The 18,896-nt window shown below is 44.3% G+C and overlaps 1 protein-coding gene across 1 annotated transcript in view; it reads right to left on the bottom strand.

The window, feature by feature from the left end:
* Positions 1–18,896, bottom strand: part of LOC141094179 (uncharacterized) — a 287,422-nt gene that overhangs the window by 49,991 nt on the left and 218,535 nt on the right. The window contains 2 exon segments of the mRNA XM_073579939.1: positions 1,961–2,060; positions 5,976–7,186. Coding sequence (XP_073436040.1) covers positions 1,961–2,060; positions 5,976–7,186 — 1,311 coding nt within the window.

The following is an 18,896-nucleotide window of genomic DNA, read 5'->3' as shown; positions in this document are numbered from 1 at the left end:
TTGATGTCACAGAAACAAGAGGCAACTAAAGCTTTTCATTAGAAACAAGAATTTAGACATTGTTACACGCGCTATTCACATCTATAGGACATCTAGGCAAAGGGATACATGTGCAAAGACAGATATATAAAAAAGCTGTACAAGATAAAGAAAAACACCCATGGTGGTGTATTACTAATGAGATTAAGATTAAAATGAAAAAAAGTCTCTGCGCTATATACTGTGAACATGTGCGGTATTTAGTCCTATACGATACCATCCACACTAATCCCCATCAATTGTGCAAATGCCTGCTTTTAAATTCAATGGTTAGTCTCGCATAGCAAATTGCAATAAAAAAGGATATATTCAAAACAACAAATGCATATAGTTAAACATCATACACCATGCAATGAAGAATTTGTAATTCAATAGCTGTAGTTGATAAAGTGAATACCACTGTAGGAAAGCACAGTTCGTTATTTACGAAGACCAATTGTTAATGGAGTTGTCCATATACAGTAATACGTTTTGTTGATTTTAGTTAAACCACCTTTGTAGTGACAACTCTTTAATAGTCACAGTTCAATAATCGTGCACAGTTTTGATCTTCGTGTTGCCTTAGCCACAGGACAACAAAAACAAAGTAGCATTTAATCTTGTGTCAGTTCTATACAGCACAGACTATAAAATCATGTGTCTGTTTCTTTACATTGATGCTTGCAAATACTGAAGAACGGTGTTAAACTTGTAACACAAGTAGGTATCCTTGTGGGAAATACTTTACATCTACATTAACATTAGTATAGGGAAGATACTTGCACGAGTTGGTGGAAAGAAGTCTCAAAAGTTCGCAGCAGCACACCTCAAAGCAGGGAGCGCCCCGGCCGGTGACTAACCAGATGTGGTTTGTGCCACGTATAGGACTAGTCAGCGTGTGACGTCACTCGTTGCTCGTGTACGGAGTCCCAAAGGTTCGTACTTTCCCTTTCGCTTTACGGAGATACTGCTGTCTCCTTCATCAGAGTGTATTGCCCACTGTTATGAATGAGTCACCGAGGAGGAAAAACAAAAAACAAGCTAAGCCCAGAAAACCGGAGAGGTTGGTAACTAGCGGATTGCAGACCCCTGATCCTATCCACACAACTAGCAGTAGCCGTGGAGCGTACCCACGATGGTCCTAGACGCCTCGTCACGGCCGGAGAACTAAATAAGCCTAAAGAAAGAAAAGGGAAAATCTAAACTGCCCCAGAGCAGACCCCAAAGCAATAGACAGCCCCCAACATATATTGTCGGTGAAACAAGATGAAAACACAAACACAGATAGAAAGATAGGCTGAGCAAACGATGGGGCCCACACTAACTAGAAAGGATAGGAAAGGAAAGCTGCTGTCTGCAATCACGCAAAAACCCTGCCAAAAAGATGTCCAACACGTCTGATAGAAAAAAGCCCTGAAGTCGCTAGACTTCAATTTCCTATATCAGTACTCAGGTATATTCTGAAGACAGAGCAAAAGAGATCAACTGATCAGGGACAAAAACAAACTGAAATAATCAGAGACAAAAATGGGAATTCAGCACAGCCCCAGCCGGGGCTGGCTGAACACAAAAAACTAAGTAAACCAGACAGAAACTCAAATGAACAACAGCAGAGCAAAAACTTAGCTTGAGAAGGCAGGAACCAAACTGGAAACCAGAAGCCCCAGGCAGGAGAAATCACCAGCAAGAAAATAGGGAGTCGGCTGCCTTAAATCAAATCAGAGACTCCTGATGTTCAATCGCAGTTCTCCTCAGGTGGCAGGTCTCTGCCATTTAGATCGGCTTCATTACCTCTTGTCACCAACAGAGGGAGTCCAGATAGATAACTCACGACTCCTCTGTCAGCACAGCCAGCTCCATCCCCCTCACCAGAAGCCAGAGGTAAACCAGAAAATGAGTTCACAACAGCCCACATTCTGAACATGAAAATGGCTTCTCCAATGTGTGAGATCTCTGATGTTTGATAAGACCCCTTTTATTTGTAAAACATTTCCCACATTCTGAACATGAAAAAGGCTTCTCCCCTGTGTGAGTTTTCTGATGTGTGTAAGAAGGGGCCAGGACGGTAGTCGTGGCCGAGGACACCAGGGCCTTGGTGTCCTGGACTCTTCTCACAGAAAAATTGTCAGCTTCTCTGGCGTACCTGTTCAGGGTTCTGGTTTACCATCAGGAATTTCACTGCAGTGTGGCACAGCACCTGCACACTCAGCTTCTGTGCACAGGGTAGAAATAACGGACACAGACACTGGTTCAGATGCCAAACAAACGATTTTACTTTTTTCTTCATCGGTCCCAGACACATCAGTTACATTACAGTCTATACAGCATTCCTCCTGCACTTTCCCTTTCCTGCTTTCTTTGTCCTCACGCACATTATGGAGTAGTAGGCCCCTGGGTGGTACCGCAGCATCACTCCTGTAGGACCTCAGGACATAGGGGATCCCATTCATCCGTTTTGCCCTGGATTTGCAAGCTTCAGCCCTATTTAAGATCTTTCACATGGTGAATATTCTGCATCCTTCACGACTTTTGGACCACGTATTCCTTCCCGTTCCTGCTGCTGTCATAAACTGCAATTTCTCGGGTGCTCTGGTTTATCCAGCACCCATCTGACTGTGCTTTTCTTCTTCAAAATGTTGTGTAGCTGCTTTGGCGTCCTGGACTTACAGCCCTTGTGGACACTTTGGGCGTCCTTGCCCTTCTGAACTGTTCCTATCTCCTACACTTGCTTAACCCATAGCTGCTCCTCCTACAGTTAACCCTATGTGAACTTTCTATAGCTATACCTAACAAGACCCACTAGTATACCCCCATCTAATGGCCCACTACAGAACTACACTTACCCCTATCTAGGAACTCTATACTAACAGTGCCCTCCTCTAATGAACCCCAAGGATGCACAGCTTACCGTAATCTATACATTAGTATACAGAACAAAATACAATGCAATATATTACAATCTTTACAGCATGGTAACACATATATAATGTGGCAGTACCAATGAGTCAGGCGGTAATACACGTACTCGTGTAGCAGTACCGTTAGCATTGTTTACATCAAATAACATACATACAGAGAACTTCTTAAAGGGGTGATCTTAAGGGTACGTCCTACTTCACCCCCTACATTCCCCTTTCCTAAAATTTGGTTGGCCCGACCAAACACAAAAGAACAGCAGTCCAACTTTTCCGAAGATACAAACCCGGCTCACAGTCCTCCGGGTTAAGTCCACTAATATATACATTATATATATTCTTCTATTTACAGCACATATTTACATCATATGGCCTGTTTTTCAGAAGCTGTCAGTCTCTTTGAGGTAGAGCTCCTCCTTTCCTTAAGTGGAGCAGGCTTTCCCATCAACAAGGAAAACATACAATTTTTTTTTATATGGCCTGTGGTCCAGGCCATCCAGAAGTGTCCAAACAGTCTCTGCTTTTCCAACAGGTGCAACAGAAAAGTCAATAAGCTCCAAATATTCTGCCCAGCTCGCAGTCCTCTAGGCCAAACTCACACACACTGAAACATTAACGCGGACAACGCTTCATCTTCAGCATTGTCACAGGCCGAGCTTTTACCCACTCACTGTAAGCAGGGTTTTCATATTGAAGGGGCAACGGTGCCCACAGGGATGTGGAACAGTCTCAGCAGCTTCAATAGGGATGCAACAGGCATAACACACAATGATCTGAGAATGTCAATGACACGCATCATGCATCGCTCCCACAAGTGTCATCTCTGCTGCCGCAGAAGATGTAGCTGGCGCCTCTGCAGCACCGTCGGGTTCCCGGGAGCCGGCTGACAGTCGGGTCTTCACTGACTCCAGAGAGAGGCCCAAAACGCCTTTGGATTTTCTTAATTTCCATGCCCTGGTACGAGCCGAAGACAATTCCGCAGGCGCAGACTTCAGGATCCGTCTGGGGAGGGCACAGCAGGAACGCAAAATGAAGACGTGGATGGAAGCAGACGTTCTCCCGCCTGAGCAACACGGGAAACGCCCAATGATTTGCCGATATAGAGCTCAGTTGTGGCTTCCTGCGCCCCTTGATCGAGGGACACATCCCAGGGACCACTTTCAGTGATAGAAAGGAGAAGGGCGGGCCAAACCCAGGGGATTCGGAGCCGAGGTGTACTCGCCACCTCCCTGTAAAACATTTTGCACACCCTGGTCCCACGGCTCTTCCGCATCGGCAGCCGAGCGACCCGGCTCTGAGAGGCGCAACACCATACTGCTCCGTTCCTCCGGCCTGCGGATCTTTGGCCTCCAGCATCTTGATCTCGGCGGTGGAGGGGAAGACTCCGGGCCCCTCCACTGCGGCTCCGGAGGTGGCAACAACTGAGGCTTTGCCGGGGAGAGCTCTGCTCTCCACTAGCTGGCTGGTTCCCGCTTCTCCATCTCATTAGCCCTCTGCAGCCAATTCTGGTAGATGCGTTGACAGGTTTCTTCCGTCTCCTCCCATTCTCAGAGGAGACCACCTCCAGCAGCCCCTTCTCCCTGTGGTTGGTCAGTGGCAGGGGGCGAGGCTTTCTTCTCTTCAGCCACTCCCACCAAAGGAGGGCCAGGGTGAGATGACAGGCAATTTTTGGTGCCAAGGAAGCACGGAAACACCCAAGAAGGGTGAGGGCTATGTCTTCTTCTTTATCGTCGGCACCATTTTCCGCCAACTCCATGGCCGCCATCTTGGTCAACACAAAATCAGGTTGAGGCACAGTGTCAGTCCAATCTGGAGGTACACAATTTTGTAAGCTTTCTTCTTTACTAAACTTCAGGGGCACAACTTCCATCCCCACTTCACTTGTCATCTTTCTCTTTGTGGGTTCTCCGCACTGCGAGGAAGTCGCATCCTGCCGACTACACCAAATGTAAGAAGGGGACAAGACAGTAGTCCTGGCCAAGGACACCAGAGCCTTGGTGTCCCGGACTCCTCTCACAGAAAAATTGCCAGCTTCTACCGGTGTACCTGTTCGGGGTTCTGGTTCACCATCAGGAATTTCACTGCAGTGCGGCACAGCTCCTGCACACTCAGCTTCTGTGTACAGGGTAGAAATGACGGACATAGATACCGTTTCAGATGACAAACGATTTTACTTTTTTCTTCTTCGGTCCCGGACACATCAGTTACATTGCAGTCCACACAGCATTCCTCCTATACTTTTCCTTTCCTGCTTTCTTTGTCCTCACACACATTATGGGGTAGTAGCGCCCTAGGTGGTACCGCAGCATCACTCCTGTAGGACCTCAGGACATAGGGGATCCCATTCATCCATTTCGCCCCGGATTTGCAAGCTTCAGCCCTATTTAAGATCTGCCACATGGTGAATATTCTGCGCCTCGCACGTCTTTTCGTCCTCGTATTCCTTCCTGTTCCTGCTGTTGTCATAAACTGCAGTTTCTTGGGTGCTTCGGTATTATCCAGCACCCATCTGACTATGCCCGTGCTTTTATTCTTCAAAACGTTGTGTAGCTGCTATGGCGTCTTGGGCTTAGAGCCCTTGTGGACACTTTGGGCATCCTCGCCCTTCTGAACTGTTCCTATCTCCTACACTTGCTTAACTCATAACAACTCCTCCTACAGTTAACCCTATGTGAACTTTCTATAGCTATACCTAACAAGACCCACTTGTATATCCTCATCTAGTGGCCTACTACAGAACTACATTTACCCCTATCTAGGGACTCTATACTAATAGTGCCCTCCTCTAATGAACCCCAAGGATGCACAGCTTACCCTAATCTATACATTAATATACAGAACATAATACAGGGCAATATATTACAATCTTAAAAGCATGGTAACACATATATACAGTAATGTGACAGTACCAATGAGTCATGCGGTAATACACGTACTTATGTAGCAGTACCATTAGCATTGTACACATCAAATAATAACATATATACATAGAACTTCTTAAAGGGGTGATCATAAGGGGACATCCTACTTCACCCCCTACATGTCTAACAAGAGTTGATTTATTTGCAAAACATTTCCCACATTATGAACAGGAAAATGGCTTCTCCCCTGTGTGAGATCTCTGGTGTTTAACAAAATGTGATTTCTGATGAAAACATTTCCCACATTCTGAACATGAAAAAGGCTTCTCCCCTGTGTGAGTTCTCTGATGTGTAACAAGAGATGATTTATTTGTAAAACATTTCCCACAGTCTGAACATGAAAATGGCTTCTCCCCTGTGTGAGTTCTCTGATGTTTGATAAGACCCATTTTATTTGTAAAACATTTAACACATTCTGAACAGGAAAAAGGTTTTTCCCCTATGTGAGTTCTCTGATGTTTGATAAGACCCATTTTATTTGTAAAACATCTCCCACATTCTGAACAGGAAAATGGCTTCTCCCCTGTATGAGTTCTCTGATGTCTAACAAGAGTTGCTTTCTCTGTAAAACATATCCCACATTCTGAACAGGAAAATGGCTTCTCCCCTGTGTGAGTTCTCTGATGTCTAACAAGAGTTACTTTCTCTGTAAAACATTTCCCACACTCTGAACATGAGAAAGGCTTCTTCCCTGTGTGAATTCTTTGGTGTATAATAACATTAGATTTTATTGTAAAACATTTCCCACATACTGAACATGAAAATGGCTTCTCCCCTGTGTGAATTCTCTGATGTTTAACAAAATCTGATTTCTGGTTAAAACATTTTCCACATTCTGAACATGAAAATGGCTTCTCCCCTGTGTGAGTTCTCTGATGTTTAACAAAATCTGATTTCTGGTTAAAACATTTTCCACATTCTGAACATGAAAATGGCTTCTCCCCTGTGTGAGTTCTCTGATGTGTAACAAGAGTTGCTTTCTCTGTAAACCTTTTCCCACATTCTGAACAGGAAAATGGCTTTGCCCCTGTGTGAGTTCTCTGATGTTTGACAAGACCCATTTTATTTGTAAAAGATTTCCCACATTCTGAACAGAAAAATGGCTTCTCCCCTGTGTGAGTTCTCTGATGTGTAACAAGAGTTGATTTATTTGTAAAACATTTCCCACATTCTGAACATGAAAATGGCTTCTCCCCTGTGTGAGTTCTCCGATGTGTAACTAGAGTTGATTTCTGTGTAAAACATTTCCCACATTCTGAACATGAAAAAGGCTTCTTCCCTGTGTGAGTTCTCTGGTGTCTAACAAGTTGTGATTTATGGTTAAAACATTTTTCACACATGGAACAAGAAAATATTTTCTCTGCTGTGTGATTTTCTTTATGTTTAAGAAAAGACTTTTCAAGTGGAAAACTATTTCCATATTCTGAACATGAAAATGGCTTTTTTGCTTTAGGAGCAATTCGTTTTTTAACACTTATATTGTTACTTTGATTTTCCTTAGTAGTTGGTAATGAATCAGAAGACAGGACCTGTTTCATAGAATCAGATGACAGATCTTTGCTCTGAAGGGATGATGGTATATCTGGAGTATTCACTTCAATTGTATCTTGTGTGATATTAAGATCATCTAATTTAAAAACTGAAGATATCAACTGTCCCTCTGATCCCCCGGTACAGTCATCTGCTAAGATAAAAAACAATTATTATTTTTGAATAAAATATCCTTGAATTTAATATTTTTCTACTTAAAATGTCTGTACAAATGGCAAGTTATGTAAAAATATTTAATTATTCACCAGGACAATGACAGTTCACAGTCTAATAAACCTCATAGGATGAACTAGTGGATCATGGTGTTCAACTCTTAAACGCTAATTGGCTTGTGATAGCATACCAAAGGGGCTGTCAGTAGACAAATGCCTATCTGGAGAAACAGGTGATAAAGTCACCCTGAATGGGATGCTATGTTTAAAACCTTTTTTGTCAATGAGAAGAGGAAAAAACAATTGATGGATAGTAAGAATAAGATATCTACAGTATATGGCAAATTATGACCCTATAAAAATCATCCCGAAAATATGAATCTATCCAGAAATATTAGAAAAAGAATACAAAGCATGAAAAACGAAATTGTCCAAAAAAAAACACATCAGAAATTGGACGGGATGTAATACTAGAAGGTTGGAGGACCGATACAGTTTTTGAAACCTTAGATGAAATTGAAGTCAGTCCGTCTGCTACTGCGATATCAGAGGAAATGTTCTCTATCCACTTAACATCAGACGTTGATAATACACCATCTCAATTTCCACTCTCCCAGGAACATAGTTCTATCAATACAGAATTGGATACTCCCCTATCCACCCACATGAGAACCTGTCATCATCAAATTCCCCTTGGTATAAAGGTTTGAAGAATCAGACATGTCATTTTGGGCCCTAGAAAGGGCGACTTGGATAAAAGTTTGCTACCATTGGAGGCAAAATGCATTTTTCGTTTTAATACGAGAAGCCCTACGGATATAAACGAAGGCTTTACATGTACTGCCTTCCATTGAAAATATATGGACCTTCTTTGAGTATATACGTCCCTTGCAGATTAAGTGCACCCTGTAAAGGGGAAAAGCACTGTCACCTCTTCATGAATTGAAGTGGATGAAAATCATTAATATTTAAATAGTAAAGGAAATTGATATTTGGCCTGAGTCCCAGTAAAAGATCTCACCACATGAAGCTAATGACCACCTCTTACAGGATGGCCAGACATATATAATATAAGAGCCTCCCAGTTTAAATAATACTGAGGAGTAAAATCCTTTCCATAAGGTCCTACCGGTAACCTTCTCTAAACCACATATAATGCAGAACATCGCACATTCTAGGAGTATAGACTGTGCCCCATGAGGCACAGTAGGATTCTATGTAAATATCTAAGATTATTATCTTACTCTTTTCTTGTTCCATATAAGTAAAGGCCCCGTCACACATAACGATGCACCAGCGATCCCAACAACGATACGACCTTGTCAGGATCGCTGGTGAGCTGCCAAACAGGCAGATTTCACCAGCGATCAGGACAAGCGAGGACACTGGTATCCAAGGTAAGTATCGGGTAACTAAGCACACGGCACTAAGTTACCCACTGTGTACCTTGGATACCAGCTCCCAGCGCGAGCACGCAGGTATCCAAGGTACACAGCGGGTAACTAAATGACACGAGCGCTTAGTTAACCGATATTTACCTTGGGTACCTGCGTGCTCGTGTTGGACGTTGGTATCCAAGGTAAATATCTGGTAACTAAGCGCACGGCACTAAGTTACCCACTGTGTACCTTGGATACCAGCTCCCAGCGCGAGCACGCAGGTATCCAAGGTACACAGCGGGTAACTAAATGACACGTGCGCTTAGTTACCCGATATTTACCTTGGATACGAGCTCCCAGCTTCTGCTTACAGCGCTGGGAGCTCGCTGATCGTTGCTCTCCCACTGCCACATGCAACGATGCATGCTGGCCAGCGGGAGACTAACGATCAAAAAATGGCCCAGGACATTCCTGCATGATCAGCAATACCAGACGGGGGGGCGGTCGCTGATGCGTGTCATACACAGCGAGATCACTGGCAAGATCGCTGATGTGTCACAAAATCAGCGATCTCGCTAGCGATCTCGCTTGTGTGTGACGGGGCCTTAAAGGGAATCTGTCACCCCTTTTTTGAGCTATCCTATAATGATATCATTCAATTGTGTGTCACATAAGGATGCTCTTAGTACTTTTGCTTCCCCCTGACCCCGCACCTTTCGTGCCTAAATACCTTTTTTATATCGGTTCAGATGTATGTAAACTGCCACGGTCCGGTCCGATGGGCGGGGCTTATTCAACTGATCCCCCTCCGTGTCTTGCTCTACACAAGAAGAAATGCGTAGACCAATCTGCATGGAAAAATGCGCAGCAGAATCCGCAACGTGTGCACACACCCTCATGTGCACCATTTTGGGGTATTTTGCTGGGACTGTTCTATGTGTTATTTGCCTGTTTTCTGGTTCAATAATGTATTGTCACACGGTTTTATTGTCACCATGTGTTGTCTGAGTAGCGTTATACCCATGGTGAAAGGAGAGCAGGCCTTCGGTGGGTACGATTCCTAGTCCATGTGGTTGCCAAGTAGCACAGTAGCAGCAGCCGGCTTCCTGCAGCTGCTAGGTGATCACGTGTGACCGCTATTAAAAAGAGAATGAATATTCACTGTTCTGCGCTCCTATGGGGGTGGATAGCAGTGAATATTCATTTCCTTTAGTAGCAGTCACAGGTGAATGCTCAGCAGCTGCAGGAAGGCGACGACTATGGCTAACACTGTGCCCGCTATTAAAGATCATTGAATATTCACTGCTGCTCACGCCCATAGTCCCGGCAAGGGGAACAGTGAGTATTCTGGCAGCTGTCCTCGACTTGTAAGCAGCGTATGACGTCACTGCTATGCACTGCTTAAAAGCATAAATAAGCTGCTGGCATCGGAACAGGATGTTGCGAGGGAGTGCAGGGAAGGTAAGTATTATGGCTTATGTTTTTTAGATATTTTTCTGATGGGGCCATGCATACCAGGATGGGGATGGGGGGGCCCTGCATACCAGAATGGGGATGGGACCATGCATATCAGGACAAAGATGGGTGCTTGTATACTAGGATAGGGATGAGGGGGCCATGCATGCCAGGATAGGGATGATGAGGCCTTGCATAGAAGGATAGGGATGAGGAGGCCATGCATACCAGGATAGGGTTGAGGAGGCATGCAAACCAGGATAGGGTTGAGGGGACCATGGATAAGAGGATAGGGATGAGGGAGCCATGCATACCAGGGTAGGGATGAGGAGGATCTGCATGCTAGGGTAGGGACGAGGGGGCCATGGATACCAAGATGGGGATGAGGGGGCCATGCATTCTAGGTTAGGGGATGAGGGGCCATGCATACCAGGATGAGGATGAGGGGGCCATGCATACCAGGATGGGGATGAGGAAGGTTCTGCATGCTATGGTAGGGATGAGGGGGCCATGGATACCAAGATGGGGATGAGGGGGCCATGCATTCTAGGATAGGGGATGAGGGGGCCATGCATACCAGGATGGGGATGAGGGGACCATGCATACCAGGATGGGGATGAGGGGACCATGCATATCTGGATTGGGAAGATACACTCACTGGCCACTTTATTAGGTACACCATGCTAGTAAGGGGTTGGACCCCCTTTTGCCTTCAGAACTGCCTCAATTCTTCGTGGCAGAGATTCAACAAGGTGCTGGAAGCATTCCTCAGAGATTTTGGACCATATTGACATGATGGCATCACACAGTTGGCGCAGATTTGTCGGCTGCACATCCCTGATGCGAATCTCCCGTTCCACCACATCCCAAAGATGCTCTATTGGATTGAGATCTGGTGACTGAGGAGGCCATTTGAGTACAGTAAACTCATTGTCATGTTCAAGAAACCAATCTGAGATGATTCGAGCTTTATGACATGGCGCATTATCCTGCTGAAAGTAGCCATCAGATGTTGGGTACATTGTGGTCATAAAGGGATGGACATGGTCAGCAACAATACTCAGGTAGGCTGTGGCATTGCAACGATGCTCAATTGGTACCAAGGGGCCCAAAGAGTGCCCAGAAAAAATTCCCCACACCATGACACCACCACCACCAGCCTGAACCGTTGATACAAGGCAGGATGGATCCATGCTTTCATGTTGTTTACGCCAAATTCTGACCCTACCATCCGAATGTCGCAGCAGAAATCGAGACTCATCAGACCAGGCAACGTTTTTCCAATCTTCTACTGTCCAATTTCGATGAGCTTGTGCAAATTGTAGCCTCAGTTTCCTGTTCTTAGCTGAGAGGAGTGGTACCCAGTGTGGTCTTCTGCTGCTGTAGCCCATCTGCCTCAAAGTTCGACGCACTGTGCGTTCAGAGATGCTCTTCTGCCTACCTTGGTTGTAACGGGTGGCAATTTGAGTCACTGTTGCCTTTCTATCAGCTCGAACCAGTCTGCCCATTCTCCTCTGACCTCTGGCATCAACATGGCATTTCCGGCCACAGAACTGCCGCTCACTGGATTTTTTTTCTTTTTCGGACCATTCTCTGTAAACCCTAGAGATGGTTGTGCGTGAAAATCCCAGTAGATCAGCAGTTTCTGAAATTCTCAGACCAGCCCTTCTGGCACCAACAATCATGCCACGTTCAAAGGCACTCAAATCACCTTTCTTCCCCATACTGATGCTCGGTTTGAACTGCAGGAGATTGTCTTGACCATGTCTACATGCCTAAATGCACTGAGTTGCCGCCATGTGATTGGCTGATTAGAAATTAAGTCTTAACACACAGTTGGACAGGTGTACCTAATAAAGTGGCCAGTGAGTGTATATATACCAGGATAAGGGATATTAGTACAGAATTGACCACATACTTTGCTTCAATTTTTTTTCTAATTTCCTCCTCTAAAACCTGCTTCTTATGGTCCAGCGTGTCTTACAGTCCGAAAAATACAGTATAAGGTAATGAAAAATTATCCAAAATGTTCCTTCAAGCTAAAAATAAAGGTTTTAATTAATAGAGGATTACAATCAGTTATTTTGAATAAAGAAGAAGTTGCATTTAATAATATTCAACATCCTAGGATAGCAATATTCTACCACCTCCCTAAGATACACAAAGCTCTTTTTAACCCATAAGGCTGTGTTCACACACAGCTTTTTTTAGCGGTATTTTTAGCGGTTTTGCCAATAAAACTGCTATAAAACCGCTAAAAATAAGCTTCCCATTAATTTCTATGCATTTTGCACTTTTTGTGCATATTGATGCGTTTTTTACCGCGAAAAAAACCCATCGCGGTAAAACACGCAGCATGCTCATTACTTTCGTGGATTTTTCGACGTTTCTGGCTAGTTCAATGCGTTTTGAAAACGCGCCGGAAAAAAACGCATCAAAAACGACGAAAATGCGCGGAAAACGCGAAGACAAAAAAGGTGTGGTTTCTGGGAAGGGAGTCAGGTTTTTGAGCAGGAATTTTCTGCTACGTGTGCACTTAACTAAGTGACAGAGCCAATTTGGTAATTAATGACTAAGCCAATTTTTACAATTCTGGCCACTGCCACTTTATGAGGTTATAGCTCTGCAACACTTCAACGGATCCCACTGATTCTGACAATGTTTTTTTCAGGACGTACTGTTGTTCATGTTAGTGGTAAAATTTATTTGATGTGACTTGCGTTTATTTATGAAAAAAATAGAAATTTGGCAAATATTTTGCAATTTTCAAAATTTTAATTTTTGTGCCCTTAAATCAGAGAGTCATATCGCACAAAATAGTTAATAAATAACATTTCCCACATGTCTACTTTACATCAGCACAATTTTGGCAACATAATTATTCTTTGTTAGAACGTTATAAGGGTTAAAATTTGACCAGAGATTTCTTATTTTTCCAGCAAAATTTACAAAACCATTTTTTTAGGGACCACCTCACATTTGAAGTGAGTTTGGGGGGGTCTATATGACAGAAGATACCCAAAAATGACCCCATTCTAAAAACCACCCCTCAAGATGCACAAAACCACATTCAAGAAGTTTATTAACCCTTCAGGTGCTTTACGAAAACTAAAGCAATGTGGAAAAAAAAAATTAAAGTTTTTACTTTTTTTCACAATAAATTTACTTTGGAACCAAACTTTTTTATTTTTTACAAGGGTATCAGGACAAAATGGACCACAAAATGTGTTGTGCAATTTCTCCTGAGTACGCCGATACCCCATATGTGGGGGAAAACCACTGGTTGTGCGCATGGCAGGGCACAGAATGGAAGGAGCACCGTTTGACTTTTTGAATGCAAAATTGGCTGTAATCAATGGCTGGTGCCATGTAGCGTTTGGAGACCCCTACCTAAACAGTGGAAACCCTCCAATTATAACATTAACCCTAACACAGCCCTAACCCCAGCCATAACCACAAGACACCCTTAACCTTAATCCCAACCCTAACAACACCACAACCCTAACACTGGCTCTAACCCTAGTCCCAACCCTAACCAAACCCTAGCTCTAACCCTAACCCCAGCCCTAACCCTAGCACATCCCTAACCCTAGCGCCAACCCTAACCCCAACCATAACCCTAACCCTAGCCCAACCCTAACCCTAGCTATAACAGCAACCATAACCCTAATGGAAAAATGGAAAAAAAAATACATTTTTTTTATTTTATTATTTTTACCTAACTAACGGGGTAAATAAAGGGGGGGGTTGATTTACTATTTTTTAATTTTGATCACAGTGATATGGTCTATCACAGTGATCAAAATAAACCAATAGGAGAAATTTCCTATTGTTGCCGGGTGCTGGCCGGCAGATCTTGGCGGGTGCACTACGCATGTGCATGCAATTTTATTCCCGAAAGAAGACGCCGAGGGCTGGAGGACACAGTCGGAGGGATCGGGGGACATCGCAGGTACAGGGGGGATCGGGGGAACTCCATTTCTCTCTCATCAGATGTGCTAGATCATATCAGAGGAGAGAGAAATAAATGGGAAATCTGACTATTTTTGGGGCGTCGCCATGGATCACAACACTGGAATCATGTTCTCCGGGGTCTCAGGTACCCCCGGTAGCCGAGACATCACAAATTTTCTGATGCTGGGGGGTGCTATAACCTTCTCAGCGCCACTAAAAAGTAGTGCTGAGGAATAAGTACCCTTAATAAGTATCCTCTAGACTAGATGTATGGTGTGCGTCTTCCAAGCATCTCACAGCTGCTACTCAGAAGAGGAAGACTGTAAGAAGTATTATCCTTTCAACAAACTTTGCATCAGTTAACTGTGAGTACATGAGGAATAACAGTATTACTGACCACTATATCAGTTGTACGACCTGGCAATAATTTTGTACAATTGTTTTTAGGAAAAACAATTGTCATTTGGATTGTGAATGCAGAATTAAAAACATGAGACTGTCAAAGAAGCGTCACATCAATTCAGCTGTATTTGAACATTTCACCATCACTCAAGATAGAAAACATTATGTCTGTCAGTGTATGACAAATGATCCAGACGAAAACAAATGCTGTGAAGCCAAGATCAGTGCATAGTCAGGCAAAGATAAAAATGCTCCTACCAGAGCTTCTAATCTAGAGACATTTACAGCGCTTTCATCCAGAAGTACTGAAAGCAGTGGATGAGAAAGACTGCATCCAAACCAATGAACCAGTGCCCAGCTCTTCCAGCCATACAAAGGAGCAGAGAACTTTGCAGCCATCAGTTGCAAGATATTTTGTCAGTGACAAAGTTACTGTGACAATGACAGTAGATACATTTAAAAAACAGATCATATAGCTTGTTGTAAAGGATAGTGTGCCTATTTCATTATTTTCACGACCAGCTTTTATGTGTCTGAATGGGGAAATGGCCCGCAAGCTTGGTGTTTCTCTGGAGAGAGAGAGTATTAGAAAATTAGTAATCGAAGAAGCTTTTAAACAAAAGGAAGAACTTAAAAAAACTCAAGGGACGCTTTCTGTTTCTTAAAATGGATGCCTGCACACATCACAGAGTGAACTATTTTGCCATCAATGTCCGATTTGTTTGTGACAAAAATGAAATAGTTACCAGACATTAAGACATTGGCAGTAAAAGACACCAAAGCTCATCACACCAGTGAGTTTCTCCAGGTCTTGGTGGAAAAGGTTCTGCAAGACTATGAACTTAAAAAATAGCACGTTCTTTCTGTCGTAACTGACAATGCTTCAAATATGATAAGTACTATTAAGCTATTGAATGAGAGTAATGATGGTGACCAGCAGCTAGAAGAACATTCTGGGTCCACAGACACAGAAATGTTTGAAATAGAGGAACACAGTATTGTAACTGAGGAGCAAACTGAAGTTGCTTCAGATGAACAGCAACATGATAGTTTAGATGATCTTGTTGAAACTGTGTCAATACGTTCTTTCATTCATCACATGCGCTGTGTTGTGCATACGCTACAGCTGGCTATAAGAGACAGTCTGCAAGAAAGACATGCTGCTGCACTGATTGGCAAGGTGAGAAAATTGGCTACTGTTGCCAGAACCCCTAAAGTTGACTCAATTTTGAAGAGACGTGCTGGAAAAGGGGCAATTATTGATCAAGCCACACGATGGGGCAGTACTTACTTAATGATTCAGCGCTTGGTTGAACTGAAAACCTTTCTTGTAGACATGGCTAACCCTCAACTGGCGCTAAATGAAAGTCAGTGGAATCAGGTGACTGAGCTGAAAAAATTGCTAGAGCACCCATTTACAGTGACTAAAAAATTACAAGCAGAGGACTTAAATCCAGGTATTTTCTTAAAGGAGTGGAAGAACCTGATGTTTCGCCTGTCCCAAAGAGGAGAGTTAATTGCAAGTGGCATTGCTACATCAATGAAACGGAGAGAGGAGCTACTATTACAAAATAACATTCTTTCGGCAGCTGTTTATGTAGACCCAATGCATCGGATTCTTCTAGATGATCAACAGCTAACTAAAGGAAAAGAAGCTCTGTTTGAAATAGCAGTAAGGATGAAAGGGTTGCAGAACAGTCAGGAGGAACAAGAAGAATTTGGTCGTCCTGCCACATCTTCACCCTCATCAACTGAAGAATTTAATTTCGAAAAATATTTGGATCACAAGGACCGTGCAAAGCGTTCTCGCATAGAAGAGTCAACCCCATCAAAGAACACAGCCAGTACATTTCAGCAGAATTTTTCATGTGCACTAAAATAAATTGAGAAATTTGACCGTTCATCAAAAATAACAGTGCAACAAGCGATTCTTCTGTGTCCTGACATTGTCAGAGATGTTGCCCGAGTGGTTACTGCTTTGGCACCAACCGAAGTTAGTGTAGAGAGGTTGTTCTCTGCTCTCAAAATAATTAGATCAGATTTGAGGGCATCCATGAAGGAGGATCTGACAGAGGCAATACTTTTTCTGAGGACAAATTTATAGATTTCTTCTTATTAACTGCATAACAGTGTTTATTGGATATTTACTTACAAGAGTTTAGAAAAGTTTATAAAAGTTATTTGCTATATTCTAATTGTATTCTAATAAATATAGTTTTTGCTTTAAGTGGTCTGCTTACTTATATGATGGTGAGAAACTGAATAAGCACGATGTTAATATTTGACAACAGTAAATTTATTGTTACGAATTGGCCATTTATGAAGGAGTCGGAGTCGGAACCTGATAAAATCCAGGAGTCGGAGTCGGAGTCGCAACTGTGGCTTACCGACTCCACAGCCCTGGGGGAAACGCCTAAACACTTGGCCAGGATACCGCAAGGAAAGGCACACGATAATCAGACGTCTCCACCATGCTGGAGATGCCTGATATACCCCCTGCTGCTAGCTGATTGGGCGCTCAGGCTTCTGGGCGGGCGCTGCAGGGTTAAGAGACCTGTAGAGCGCGCCTGCGGCCTAAGGTGCCCGCACGAGACAGGCACGCGCCGGACTGATGAGGACATGGAGGAGACGGGCACAATGCGGCGTGGCGAGCGCCGGTGAGTATAGGCGGCGGCAGGCCCCGCCGCTGCTGGGATGGCGGTGGCTACCACCGCCGACGTGACAGTACCCCCCCCTTTACGTCTCCCTCTCCTGAGGTTGGACAAAAACCTCATTAAAAGAAGAGGAGCATTAACATTCTCCTTGGGTTCCCAAGACCTCTCTTCAGGACCAAAACCCTTCCAATCAATGAGGAAGAGGGTACGCCCCTGAACTTTTTTCACGGCAAGAATTTCTTTTACCTCAAAGATGTTATCGGCCCCTACTGGCTGAGGGGAAGGAGGTGGGACTGAGCGATACCGATTCAGAACAACAGGTTTAAGGAGCGAGACATGGAAGGCGTTAGGGACCCAAAGCGAAGCCGGCAACCTCAATTTATAAGCCACGTTGTTAATGCGTCCCAGAACCTCGAACGGGCCGATGTACCGAGGACCCAGTTTGTAAGAAGGTATCTTCAAGCGGATATGCTTAGTTGACAACCAGACTGTGTCGCCAGGTTGGTATGGCGGAAGATCCCTGCGCCTCTTGTCTGCATGTCTCTTAATCCGGATACTGGATCTTTCAAGTGCCTCTCTGGTCTCTTTCCAGACTTGAGAAAATTCGGTAGCTAGGGCATCTGCTGTGGGAACACCAGAAGGCGTAGAGAGAGGTAGTGGAACACCAGGGTTCTGGCCGGAAACCACGAAGAACGGCGTTTTAGTGGTGGACTCATTAGGATGGTTGTTGTGGGCGAACTCTGCCCATGGCAGAAGAGACACCCAGTTGTCTTGATGGGCGTTAGAGAAGGTACGCAGGTAGGCTGCTAATACCTGATTGATCCGTTCCACTTGCCCATTGGACTGAGGGTGATAAGCAGAGGAGAAGTCCAGAGATATACCCATGAGCTTGCTGAGTGGGTTTCAAAAACGGGAGGTAAACTGGACCCCTCGATCGGAGACAATTCGTTGTGGGAGTCCGTGAAGCCTAAAGATCTGGTGTATAAAGACTTTGGCCAGCTCAGATGCCGTAGGTAATCCGGGCAGCGGGATAAAATGGGCCATTTTGGAGAAGCGATCGACCACTACTAAGATGGTAGTACACCCGGAAGAGCGCGGTAGATCGGTAATGAAATCCATACCAATCTGTCGCCAAAGGGCCTCAGGAGGAGGCAGAGGGTGGAGCAGACCGGACAGCAGACTTCTTGGTACCTTGTTCAGAGCACAAGTCGTGCAGGAGGCTATGAAATCTGTCACATCTTGGCGAAGGGAAGGCCACCAATAGTAGCACGAAAGAAGGCTGAGGGTCTTCTTGACCCCGACGTGACCCGCAATCTTGGAGGAAGGCCCCCAGACTATGACTTCCGATCTCTTATTCTGTGGGACGAAGGTCTTGCCTGGCGAAATGGGGGAGAGCGTCACGGGCGCCACGGTGATAACTTTGGCCGGCTCAATAATGTGAGAAGAAACCTCCTCAGCCTCAGGTGACTGTAGGGACCTGGATAGAGCATCTGCC

Source organism: Dendrobates tinctorius, unplaced genomic scaffold, assembly GCF_039654945.1.
Source record: "Dendrobates tinctorius isolate UK_male_01 unplaced genomic scaffold, ASM3965494v1 ptg000063l, whole genome shotgun sequence".
Lineage (NCBI taxonomy): Eukaryota > Metazoa > Chordata > Amphibia > Anura > Dendrobatidae > Dendrobates > Dendrobates tinctorius.
Note: the sequence above shows the minus strand (reverse complement) of the source record. Positions and strands in the feature narration are given on the sequence as shown.